Genomic DNA, 13,493 nt, shown 5'->3' on the forward strand with positions numbered 1-13,493 from the left:
GATAAGGAACAAGACAAAGGAATGAGCGGTTCTCCTGTGACTGACGGTTCTTGGAAATACTTGGAATACTGTGCCCAGTTGTGGGCCCCTCAGTTTAAGAAGGACATAAAAGTCCTTGAAAGAGTCCAGCATAGGGCCACCAAGATGATTAAGGGAGTGGAACACCTTCCTTAGGAGGAGAGGCTGAGGGAGCTGGACCTCTTTAGCTTGGAGAAGAGAAGACTGTGGGGTGACCTTATTAATATTTATAAATAAAGGGTGAGAGTCAGGAGGATGGATCCAAGTTCTTCTCACTGATGGCCAGTGATAGGACAAGCGGCAACGGGTGCAAGTTGAAGCATATGAGGTTCCATGTGGATATAAGAAGAAACTTTCACTGTGAGGGTGACAGAGCACTGGAACAGACTGCCCAGAGAGGTTATGGAGTCTCCTTCTCTGGAGACATTCAAAACCCACCTTGATGTGTTCCTGTGTAGTCAAGTCTAGGTGATCCTTCTCTGGCAGGGGGACTGGACTAGATGATCTTTTGAGGTCCCTTCCAAATCCTAATGTTCTGTGATTCTGTAACTGCAGGAGTGTTGGAGAAGTGAAAACATTTGAGAGACCATGCGTGGAGTCCTTGGTGCTCAGCCCCACGTAGTTCTGAGCTCCTGGGATGATCCAACATTTAAACACAGTCTTAACTGGAGCACAAGACTAACGCCATTGATCCCAGTGAAGTTAAAAGCACGTGTCTAAGTAGTTGACTGGATTGGGGCCAGCATTTAGCCTTCTGCTGGAAGGAGCCCTAAGTAAACAATCTAGTATTGGAGGAGAAAACATTTGCACATGTGGATGTGATTTGGCTGTTTCTGTGGCACTGGCTTGTTGTTTTCTAACTTGCGCTGGCAATGGTTGGTCTATTTAAAATGCTGACAATTTCTTGCTGGTTGTGTTAAAATTGACTGTGCTCCCAGTGCGCAGGCTAAGAGAGGTTGGGCCAAAGTCGCTCACAGAGCCTGCGATGCTCAGCGCCGACAGATACAAGGCACAGTACTCTGAATTCACTCTGCTTTCCTGTTCGTGCTCTTACAGAGTGCCCATAAATTTCCTGAGATCTGAGTTGGTGGCAGTCATCGTGCTTCATTCAAAACCTGGCTCTTCAAGCACGTTTTTGCAGGGCAGAGCATTGTAAACAGAGATGTCATTTTTAATATTTATTGTCTTAATGCAAACTCTGCAACAAGGTATTAGATTTCCAGCAGGAAAATTGAAAAACCAAACAAAGCCTTTTACTATATCTTCCATAAAAGATATTATTTGAAAAAACACTATGTGTTTTATGAGCAATATAAGATTGAAATCTCTGTAAATGAAGGGAAGGTGGCAAAAAAAGCATTTGAATTTAGAAGATTTGCAAATATGGCTAATGCAAAAGTATGAAATACACTCAAAAATACCTCACTTAGGAGAAGGTAATGAATTAGAATTTAGAAAACACACCAGGCAATTTGTTTGGTGCTATAAGGAGATCTCCTCTTGCAGCTACTCCAGATTATTTTCCTCTGTCCTTTTTGGCAGGGCACTGACTTCCTTCCTTATATCTGGTGTTCTGACGCTGAGCGCTGCTGAGTACCTTGAATGCCTTCTGAAGTCAACTAGAGATTATGATAAGCATCATCTTGTAGATTTAACCTATTAAGACTTTCACAGACTTCCATGACAGTGGCTGTAAGATTAACTGCAGTCATTTTTGCATGACAAAACACTGAGGTGAAAATCTTGTGTATGAGCTGCCTGATACTTATCTGAATTCAGGTCACCCTTTAGTATGTGCATGCTAATCTTTACATTCAGGTGCAATAGAACTGTAGTCCACATCTCAGCTACTTTATTTGATTTTTTCCCCCCATCTTTAGCCTGCAGCTTCCAATGGATCAGAGGGATCTGGACAATGTGGTGACCACAATAAGGAAAACCAGACTTTTGAAAACTATGTCGTAGACACGAAGACAAAGGTATGGCCCTCTCTTCTGTGATGGAGAATGAAATCCTTACATAGTTGAGTTTTGCTGGAGGGGAAATGTGTGGAATATATTGAATTTGAGGTCCCGTGGTCATTATTTTTTTTTCTGCTTAATGCCTGCATGTACGGTACTGCATAAGAATGAAGCTTATGACTGTAATTTATCGTTTTTTATGTTACCAGCCCTGTGTATTTTATGCTGCCCTAAGCAAGATTTACTTTTTTATTTTTATGTAAAACTGTTGCTAATATCGGTGATGGTTCTCCAGGATTGCTGATCTCAGGATGTTTTCATTTCAGTGTGTTTTTGAAGTCCAAGGTGTTGTACAGTTAGTAGATTCTATTCAAGGTGTTTTCTATTTAGTGTATGCTGCAGTTTATTTTTGGTCTGGAATCAGTATAGAAGAATATGAATGTCAGTGGAGTGATGATTTTCTTATTGGCAGTTCTAATGATACCTACTATAAAACTGCGCTGAATAACACACCAGGCAATATGACTTCATGGCTTGCGGTAAGGGGGTATGTTATAGTTCTCTTTGTCACAGCCTTGCTGCTTGCAATGGTGAAGTTATGAGTGTTTCATTATAATATCTCTGTTATTTTCATAGGTTCACAACTTGGCTGGAACAATTCTCTTGGGCTTAGATATTATTATGGAGAATTTCAGCCTTGAAGTCATTGTGTATTTTTTCTTTTCTAAGTGAAAGAAAATGATTAAGTTTTCTTTTAAAGTGAGCAAGCTGGAAACATGAAAAGAAAACAGACATTAACTGAGTTGGCATACTTATGTGATATCTTATAGACTTCAGTAAAGTTGCTTCTAACAGTGGAAACTTGCAGATTAGTGCTCATGTCTAAGGCTTTTCCATGGGCTTTGCTTACATTTCTAGATCAATTTCTCTGTGTGTTAACTTTTCAAGAGCTAAAGAGCTAACTGTCTAGCATAACTTTCGTATTTCCTTGTGTTGCTGTGTTCCCAGTTGATCAGAAAAATGTTTGTGCTGTGTAGGACCTTGGTGCTACTTGAGCGTTGAAATACAAGAACATGTATACTTACTGAAATTTCCCCCTATATTTATGGAAGAAATTATTTCTCCATGGCAAGGAATTATCAAAAGCTTGATATATGCAGTAAGTAAATTATGTCTGAGGACACATTGCAGGAATTATGGGATGGATCTCAGCCCAATTTCACATCATTTCCAGCATGAATGCCCAGTTGGACAATGCACCATCTTGCCTACTTAGAGTTATGATATTGCAAACTTCTGGACTCCATTTTTCTTCATCCCCAATTCTGCGTACTACTTTTTCATGCTGTTTGCAGCTCTCCAGAACAAAGTGTACATAAGTGTGAGCTCCAAAAATTGGCAATCCCATTGCCAAATTCTAAGACATTCAGAGCTGCTGAGTGGTATTTTCTTCAGTTCCCAGTACCATGGGATAGCAGATGTTTTGTTTTCATTTCCTGGAACTTGCGGTTTAGTGTGTCAGTTCATTTGAAAGAGTCATTTTGTCTGATTTCTCTTTCAAGTGACTGTGCTTGAGTGTCAGTGGCACGCTGCTAAGACAGTGACACATAGCTATTTAGGACTGGCTACATGTTTAAACATATGCACCAGAGCTTTGTCAGTTGCTGATGATCAATTGGTTGTTAGATTTACTTCCTCAGGCAGAATGCTCAAGAATTAAAATGAACTCTTCATTCACTGTGGATCTTGAGAGCTGAGAGCCACTTCAGGACATATTGCCCTTGAGTACGGTGTGTTTCTATTGCAGAGCATCCCAGTTCACATAAAACCAGTGGAGCATTTGTAACTGAAGCACTTCTGTTTCATTCTGAATAAGGGATTTGTGGGAAGCAAGAGAAAACAATTACAGTTTTGTATTGGAAATAATAGATACATAAAACATTAGGCATAAGTTTTAAATTAATGAAAGTTGCAGAGCTTTTAAAAGTCTGGCTTGTCCAAGACCTGTAAGATGGATGGCTCAGGGGCCTTTCCCCATCCTCTGCTTCGCATCCTGTGATTATGAATGTGCATTTCCTACAACTCTACAAGCCATACTCTGTTCCTAGCTTGCCGCACCATCTTCTCATAGGCCCCTAAGTGGGTGAGTTTAGGGGAATGAGACTACTAGAGATGTTGCACTGTCTCCATGTTTGGAGATTTTCAAGACCAGGTTGGATAACAGCCTGGATAACCTGATCAGACCTCACTGCCGAGCCTACTTTGAGTAAGAGGTTGGAATGAAGACCTCCTCAGGTCTTTTTCTTTGTCACTTAGCATGTGATCCTGAGCACCCTTGGAGTCAAATGACTTTGCACAGCACTGTGTGCAGCAGCCAAGGGCCAGGTGTGATGATATTGCCCTCAGCAAACAGGGCCTGCAAAGTGCATATTTTTTACTAAAAAAAGCAAAAAATAGGGTTTTTTTCTTGCTTTTGAGTGCTGGGACAGCACTTACCTAAAGTGATGTGAGGTCACACATTCTGAATAAAAGGCTGGTAAACTGTGCATGTGTTTGGGGCAGGAAGAGAAGGAGTCCCCTCCAGAGCTGTGAAGCAGAAAACATCTCTGTCTACATTGAGCCATGGACTCTTGGTTGCAGAGTCCTTCTGATGCAGGAGTGGAGCTATCTGTCCAGCCTTCACTTCCCCCGTGCACATTTTATATCTACCTTCAGGGCTCAGAGTGGCAAGGTCCATGCTTCCCTATGGGAAAGAAAATTGCCCTTTCCTTTTTCCATTGAGCAAGCTACCAGCCAGAGAAATCGGTCAGGACTCCAACATTGATTGTGCTAAATAGCAATGAAATTTGCCATGCACGGGAGAAGGGAATGATTCTTGTTATCGCTTCTGCTTGAGACTCTCATGGACCTGAGGCCAGTTGCAAAGCTGATGGTGTTAGGACTGCTGCAGTCAGGAGGGGCAGAATTGCTAATTTGTTGATCTTTAAATTAACACCAGCACTCATGGGCTTCTGGTTCAGCCTGGGAATTGCATTAAAATTCTTAGTGACTAAGGTATACATAACTTCAAGCCTTCTGAAATTTGTATTAACTTCTCTTCCTGGCTGAAGAAGGATTTATTCTGACATTGTGTTAGTAATATAGCTCCTAACTACATATCCAGGATCTGCAAGATTAGTAGTTTCTCAATTTTTTGTTGGTTGGTGGTTTTTTGGGGGTTTTTTTGGTTGGTTGGTTGGTTGTTTTTTTGTGGGGTTTGGTGTGTGTAGCACAAGCCAGTCCTGATAAAGACTCCGTCTCATGAGATTTTCCCTTCTAGCATATAATTATTCAGATAACTTGTATCCCGGTGTTAACCTCCTAACTACCCAATTGTGATGCACAGCAACGTAGCTGGAACTGGGCTCAAGTGGTGTAAGTGAGCTCTGACTGTAAGGACATAACTTCATGACTACATCAGTTGCCTTATTGGAAGAGATGTAATCAGGAAAGTATGCATTTCTAGCTTGTTTGAGTACAATATAGGACCTGAAAAGAAGAAAGAGAATAAAACCCCATGTGGAAGACTGACAACTTAATACCGTCAACAAGTGCTCCATAGTACACAATTTAAGATACATTCGGAGTAAATAAATCTTCCCATTTTGTAAGAGGATGCGTGTGTTTATGTGTTCTCTGTGTAGGTGCCTAGATCTCTAAATAGTCCCTGGCTACATTTTGCAAGATGCTGACATTACTAATGCTGTGTTAGCAGTCTGGTACATGTCTCCTTTTTTAGTGTCTACTCCAAAACTTGAAGACCTAGTACTCTTGTTTTCCTTAATTTCTACTGTTTGAATTAGAGATAATAATGAAGCCAGTTTTGCCTTTCTTAATCAGTTTCTCTTTACAGTTTTTGTTTTATAATATTTGAGTTTCAAAAGGATTTATGGAATGCTGAGAAAGGTGTGTCCTGAAAGATTTTAAAATACTATAGAAGCTTTCCTATTGGTTTCAGGTTTTACAGAAGCTTGCTTTTACAAATACTCAGGTTGGCTGTATGCTAGAAGCTCTAGTTCTAAATATAACTGCCTAATTAAACCCTATGCTTTGGCTATCCAAGTGGAAGTACCTGGATACAGTGAAGATTTTAATGACAGAACGGAGTGTTAAATTGTCCAATCTAAACTGCTGCATTATACAGACCATCACATTTCACCCACTCACCTCATGTTGTTTGTTTTCGTATGACTTAAAAATAGACACCTTGGTAAAATCAGAGGAGAAGGAAGCAGTCACCTGGGTAAGCAATTTTCACACGGTGGTTCGCAGAGCCACTGGTATCACAGCGGGAAATAGTTGTTATTCTTCCTGTATTAAGGCTTCCCACGAGTCAGAGCTCATGGCAGAGGAGTTTTTTTTTTGACCATCCAAATCAGCTACAAGCAACTATAAACCACCTCTTTTCACCCCAGATGGCTGCTTCTCAATTTGGTTTTTTTGGGTCAAGTCTTTCTATAGTAGATTTCGATCATATGTGCAGATAACACGAAGGCTGGAAGAGCGGGGGAAAAAATAGAACTAAGCAGCAATACGACCTGCAGAAATTAGAGCAGAAGGAGATGCTGCTAATGAAGGGTAAAGCAGTGCCAAGGATTTGAAAATCTTATACTTGGGGTGAAAAAATTAATGGAAAAAAAAAAGGCTAGTTGGAGGAAGAAAATGAAGTATCTCAACCTCTTATTTTAGGTTTGGGATGAGTAGTTAATGAAAGTGAGGAATAGCATCCTCAGAAGAAATACTGGAGTCTCATTGGCAGTCATCTGTACCCAGACTGCAGCCCTGAATTGTCAAATAATTGACAGATGTCTGTTAGAAACTATGACCAGGAGCCCTGGCAACCAACATGAGCCTGTGGAAGGATGGAGTTGGGGTCTGTGTTCCCAAAAGCATGTGTCTGTTTTGTCTGGGGCTCCAGGAGGTTCTAAGGGTAAAAATGTTAAGTGGCAGTGTTTCAGGGACCACTCTGCTCAGTGGTGCACTAAGCTTGGGTAGCACATGTGCAAATCCTGACCAGTTAAATGCTCATTGTTGCATTTTATGGAAGGGGGTGACACTCTAGGAAGATTTTAGGTACACTGATGGAGCTTGCTTTTCCCAGACACAGGAATGAGTCACGTTGTTCACAGAAATGTCCTCAAAGGGTTCAAACCCTCAGTTTTTCATATAAACTGTAAATAGGATCGTGAATTCCTTGGGACTAGCTCACAGGAGTAAAGTTACTTACAAGTAAAAGCATTTACAGATCATGCACTTGGAGACCAATTTCAAAATATATCCCCAGATGGCAGTTTCGAGTATGATATGAAAGTTTACAGCCATGTCATTAGGTAGTTATATGTATGGAAATATTTCACACCTTACTAGATTAACTTGAATCTACTGATTGGAAGAAAAAAAAACTGTTGGATGCTTTACATCTAAGTGTTAAAATATCTCTTGATTTGAAAGTTGAGTAAAATCCCTTTTACCCTATAGTGCTTAGAGCACAAGCGTGGCTTACGTTAGACCATCTTCAGGGTTAGTTTGTTCTTAAGTAGATGATTAATTGATTCTTACTGTTTGAAGAGTTCCCAGTTTCATATAACCTGTAGTAAAATAAACTTGCCTGACTGTTTGGCTACTGGACTAAACCTTAGTAGGAGGAAAACATGCAGGTTCCAGGGCAGCCTGTAAACACAAATCAAGTTGTTTTTGTGCACATGTGGTTTCTCAGAGTGAGTTAAAGTTTTAGGCCGAGCCATAAGTGCTCTGGAGACTTTCTCTTTAAGATGTTACATCCACCAAAACTTTAATAGTTGGGGGCGGGTTGGTTGCTCTCTGACCACATATCTGATTCACTATGGATTTTGTAACTTTGGTAGCAGTGACCTCATTTTGGCAAAATAACGTGTGTCGCTTACCGAGCCTCTCGCTGCTTTAGCAATCACAAGAATATTAGGGTTATAACCCAAGTAATTTATGGAAGGGAGATCACTCTTAAATATCCTTTTATTTTCTTGGAAAGGCTTATTTTATTGAAAACATATTTTAGCTCTGAGTGAGAATGAGAGATCCTCAGCAAAGCACCCAGGGGGAATTGTGCTGTCCAGTGTGTTGAAAAGGTGAATTGTAATGTATGGGTGTCTAGACGTTTCCTCTTGTTGCTGTCAACAGTCCAGTTGGCTGTATTTTTTTTTCCAGTGAATAGGAGCATTGATTTTCCTCTCTCTTTGGCCAGAGCTTTCATTTTACATATCTTTCCCCTTCTGTGTCTCTTTCTCCCTCCCTCTCCTTCTCTCTCTCTCTCTTCCTCTATCTGTAAGAGAGGGAAGACTTTAAGAGCTGACAGCAAGCTTTCTAACTCAGAATGATTCATGTAAGACACCTGAAAGGCAAGCTCTTCACCAGCATCACTGCAAGAAAGGTATGGCTTTGGGGGCTAAACAGTCTGAAAAAACTCAGCTGAGCATATAGAACATGAGATAAATCAATTAAGTCTGTGGATCTGTCAAAGGCGCGGAAAAAGTTTGGGAGAGAACTTAAGGACTTTTTAAGCTCTGTTATTTGGGGTGCTTTCTTTTAAGTAAAGCTTTGATGTAATTTTAATAAGTGGGAAAAGGTGTCCCTCTGTAGGTTTGAATAATGTATATAATTTGTTTTGTTTTGTTTTGTTTTTCTGTGGATGGTAAACTATATTTATATCACTGTTGCGCTTCATAGACCCGCGTGCCTGTGTAAATATGCAATTCCCTTTTCTTCCCCCTGACTGATTATTTTCTGTTATACTTTCGGAAAGTTCTCCTTAGCCAGCTGTTATTTATATCCACTTCCCGAATCCGAATCTGACCTAGTAATTCTGAGTGATTGTAGATGTGACGCATGAGCTCTCGCACACACCTCACGCACCCCGAGCAATACACGTTTGTAGGAATCACACTCTGAATAAAAAAGAATAATAATTTAAAAAAAAACCCAGCCAAAAAGAAAAAAAAAAAAAAGCAACCCCAACCCAAACAAACCCTTACAACCCAAAGCGGTTGTTTTGGCAGAGAAGTGACGGCGCTGTGATAGATGGGCCCGATAGTTGCGCGTGTTGTGCTTGCTCGGAGTTAGTAGGAAAGAGGAGGGAGAGAGCGAGCGAGAGGGGGAGAGGGAAAAAAATAAAAAAGACAGGGAAGGAGAGAGCGAGAGGGAGAGAGATTGAGAGAGAGAGAGAGAGAGAGAGAGACTTGGCAAAGGAAATCTTATGGGTATACTGAAACAGCAGATCAGAATTGTGAAACCAGAGCCAGGGCTGAAATGTGATGCTTTTGCTCTTTTGTGCTTGTTGTGGTTCTCATCTTCCCATTTAGAAGGCAGCATACCATTCAACAGAATATTTTGATCACAGATTGAACAATGCAGCAATCAAGCCTGATAAGCCACCTGGAAGTTTTGCTTGAGACGATTTCTAGTGGGTTTTCTGATCCCTGTGAGCATCATGACTGCCTTTAGCATTGTGGAGGAGGACTCGAGTTTCTTATGAGGGCCCCACTTGGAAAAGCAGGCTGTGCAGATTCAAGCCTCCGGTTCTGTTCATGCTGTTCAAAAGCCTTTCCTCACCCTTGCTGATTTGTTTTTATGATTTACATACAATCCTGTGGAGATTTACAGAATGGATTGTCTGTGCATTGTCACGACCAAGGTAGGACTGGAAACGTTGCTGTTATGTGTACATATTTCTCTGCTATTTTTCTGTTCCTGTAATTAAATAGATTGAGCATGTTACTGTGTCAGGTTGCAAGATAAAAGTGATAAATAAGCATTGCTTCAATGAGCTTTTTGTTCTTTTTCTTTTTTTTCCTGTAGATTATACAGTTTGTTTCTATATCACTTCCTAAATGATATGTAATTTACTTATTTTTACTAGCAAAAGGAAAATGATTTCATATTTTATCTTAGCCCGTGCTTGTGTCTATTAATATCTCCAGCTACTAGAGCACTTTCAGAATACACGGTATAATGCACATATTTTCTCATCAGTTTATTCTGTAAGCTGAAGAATAAAAAAAAAAAAAAAAGAAAAAGGAGGGGGGGCATTATATGGGTCCTAGGGTTTTAAAGAGGCCAATCAGATGTAGTTTAGATAGTCATGATGTTTCTGATTGGAGAGATGTAAGCTTCCAGTGGCTTAATGTGGTTTTTTGGGGGAAAAAAAGCATACCTTAGTTTGCATCTCTAGGCCTGAAAAATAAAAATGCCTTGGTCCCAATTCAGTATTTTTATCCTTATGTTAGATCTAACCTGACTGTTTGGGAATGGTCCTTCTAAATAATTCCTTCCAAATACACATGTAAACAATTTTTTATCCGTGACAACAGTGGATGGCTAAGGACTTTGGGATTAAGGACACTTTCTGACTTAAAGATGTAGGGTGGGGATAAGCTGAATGATTCTTTGAGTTGTTCTCAAACTTAGAAAAGTAACTTAAATGACAGGGAGATAATCACACAACTCTTTCTTCTTTTGATGTAGGACAAGCAGCTCACCACGTGTTTGCAACTGCATTTACACATGGTTGTGGTATTGATAGGGAGCAGTTATCAGGGGAAGTCCAGACACTGGGGTTCAGCACAGTTTCTCCCTGTTCCATTTTACTTTTGATTAATTTCCTCATTTCCATACAACTTGTAAAATGCCCGGAGTAGTCACAACACCTGAAGGCTGTGTAATTGATAAGGCAAACCAGCATTTACCACCGCTGTCATCATTGCTGTCATTTTTTGTGTCATGGCTATGCAAAATGGGGACTCCCATCTATGACACAGAGAATGGCAGGAGACACCCCAGGCACCCACGGGCAACAGTGAGGGGTGGTGGGTGGATGCTGCAGAGAGCAGGGAGTGCGGCGGGGCCACAGAAACAGATGTGAACTGTCATTCCCATCTTACCAGTGGAAAAACCCATATGGGAAAAGAACAGGAGGTGAATGAGGCCACAGAAGGAACATTCTCCACACTCTGTGGCCTCATTCTCCTCCTGTTCTTTCCAGGTCCTTCTGGCTCCCACAAGCCATGTTGTATCTATGTCCTCAACAGGAGCAGAGTGGAGGCATCTGCAAGTGCCCACTGAGGCAATACCACTGAAAAGCACTCAGCAGCGGTGGTGCAGCACTGCTGAACAAATCCTGGCTGCGTAAACATGCTAAACTTCTAATTTCTACTCCCTGATGTTTTTTTCCAACAGAAAATAAGCAGGAAGGTTGAAAAAGACACCTGTGATTTGCTCTGCTTCTGGGTGTCCACTGCCGCAGTGGGGACCTGCCATCACAAGCATCCTTGGCCTTGAGAGTTTGGCAAGGAGGTGTGTAGTAACTGAGTTTGGGATAGGAAAATGAGTCTATTATTAAGATAGTATAACTGGGAGAAGAATGTGGCCAGAGGGGTTTTTTTTTTCATACACCAGGAGACCACACTGTATTTATTTTATGAATTGGTGATGAATGTTTTCACTGAACGTTTTTCCATTTTACCTTCTGGGCAGTAACAAATGTAGACTCACCATCATGTCACTACTGCTGCAGCTCCAAGCAGGGCTCCCAACTCCATCCACGTACAATATTTTTCCTCTCATCCCTTCTGTTTCTTGTATCCGTCCCTAAATAGCTGAAATGGTCTGAAAGTCAAGCATATGAGCCTCAAATATTCATCTCCAGATATTCAGTCCTTGCTGCCAACTTTGATGTTGGAATGAGATAAGACTGTGAATTGCAGGTGACCTGGTACTTGGATGCATGTGGGAACACCATATTAACATATGTAATTGAGCTGAATAATGGCAAAAATCTAGTTTCAGAACAGTTTCATATTGCAAAGGCTTGAAGCCAAGTAAATTACAGTTGATTTCCTCATCTTGCTTTGGTGCCATATTTAAATAGCTGTGCCAGTGATGCTATGTTGTATTGATCCATAATCCGCTCTTACTTGCTGTATTTTGCATTGGAGTAACTCTACGTCCTTTAAACCTACAAATTTTTAATGGCATCTGTTTATGACAAATTTTCATCCCTATAGTAAGATCAGACCTTTTCTGGAACATTTGAGATTTTTTAAAAAACTTCAGTAACTATGAATTCTACAGAGCAGCATTATGGTCATTTTTGGCCTCAGATCTAGTAATTATCCTTATTTGAATATCCATTTGCCTGATTTGTGCAAATAACTGCCATTCTCATTCTTGGAAAAGTGGATCTTAACATTAAGAGGGAGTAACGACATCAATTTTATTCTTCAGATCTTATAAATAATAAAAAGCGAGTAAAAGCTGAATGCTATTTAAACTGGGAAAGATTCATTCTGTTTATAAATTTGACATTTTTAACACATGGTCATTAAATTTACTTAGGAATTTGCAGTCTATAGAAAATGACATAAATGTTGTGGTGGAGTGAATATGCCCTTGCAGATTATGTACAGTAGATCTAAAGACCCTGTTTTGAACTTTGTGATGAAAGGCGCCATCTAATAAAATTAATTTCTGATGTACCTTGCCAAATCTTAAATCCTACTGACATTATTTTTTAGCCGTAATGGAAGATGTGTTTAAAATACACTTAAGTTATAAATTTGTACAAATTTTTCCTTCCCATTTTTATTTCCTTCATGTTTCCATACATTCCTGAACCCACTGTTTAGGAAATGCTGAATCAGTCAAGGAGGACTTCTTATGGTCTCCTAGTTTATTTTAATTGATTGCATTCCCAGCATATCTTCTTTTACTGTCACAGAACACATGATAATATGTGGCATTATTTTTTCATCAGGAAGAATTCAGTATAAATAAAAGCTTAGGTCAAGACTCCACACCAGTGGGAGCACTGGGCGTTTTTGAAAAGGAAGAACATTCCCACTCTGCTTCCCAAGACTCAGAGGCAACATGCTGTCCACTCCCCTAGCTATCAGCTCTCCTTCCACCTTCCTGCTTTTTATAGAATTATGAATTCAATGGTAGCTGCCACTGGTGAAAAATAAAACAAATAAATAGTGTTGCCTGATGAGATTCTCTGTAACAACGACTGCTTTGGTGAAACACCCAGTTCTTGGTGTCATGTGGCTTAGAAAAGATGATTTCTGGCCCTTGTTGCTACAAAGGAGAGTTCAGGGCTGGAAACTCTAAAAGTTTAAAATCCGGGAGGCAAATGAAAGTAAATAAAAATATCTTTATTTATTAAATATCATAACTTCAATGTGTCATATTCAGCCTTTTCAATACTTGCAACTGGAAATGAGAGAACTGACTAATACTGCAAGTGGCCATCCACTCCTCCGTCACATGCAGGGCTAGCTAAAGACCTTCTCCTAGGATAGAGATTTCTAAACTTCCTGGACAATCTGGTCTAATGTTTTATTATTCTTACCATTAACAATGGCACTAAGAGCTGTCAATAATGATCACCACTGGTGTCACCTCCTTTAGTTTTGGAGGTGTATTGTGAGGTTTGCTTAAAAGCCCAGA

The 13,493-nt window shown here is 40.2% G+C and overlaps 1 protein-coding gene across 1 annotated transcript in view; it reads left to right on the forward strand.

Annotated features, from left to right (window-relative positions):
* Positions 1–9,654: 9,654 nt before the first annotated feature.
* DLG2 (discs large MAGUK scaffold protein 2) overlaps positions 9,655–13,493 on the forward strand; it is a gene marked incomplete at both ends in the record, with an annotated part of 916,132 nt that continues 912,293 nt past the window's right edge. Inside the window, one exon of the mRNA XM_084264083.1 lies at positions 9,655–9,684. Coding sequence (XP_084120209.1) covers positions 9,655–9,684 — 30 coding nt within the window. The remainder of the gene's footprint in view (positions 9,685–13,493) is intronic.

The sequence above is a fragment of the Gallinula chloropus genome (genome assembly GCF_964237585.1).
Source record: "Gallinula chloropus genome assembly, chromosome: 1".
NCBI lineage: Eukaryota > Metazoa > Chordata > Aves > Gruiformes > Rallidae > Gallinula > Gallinula chloropus.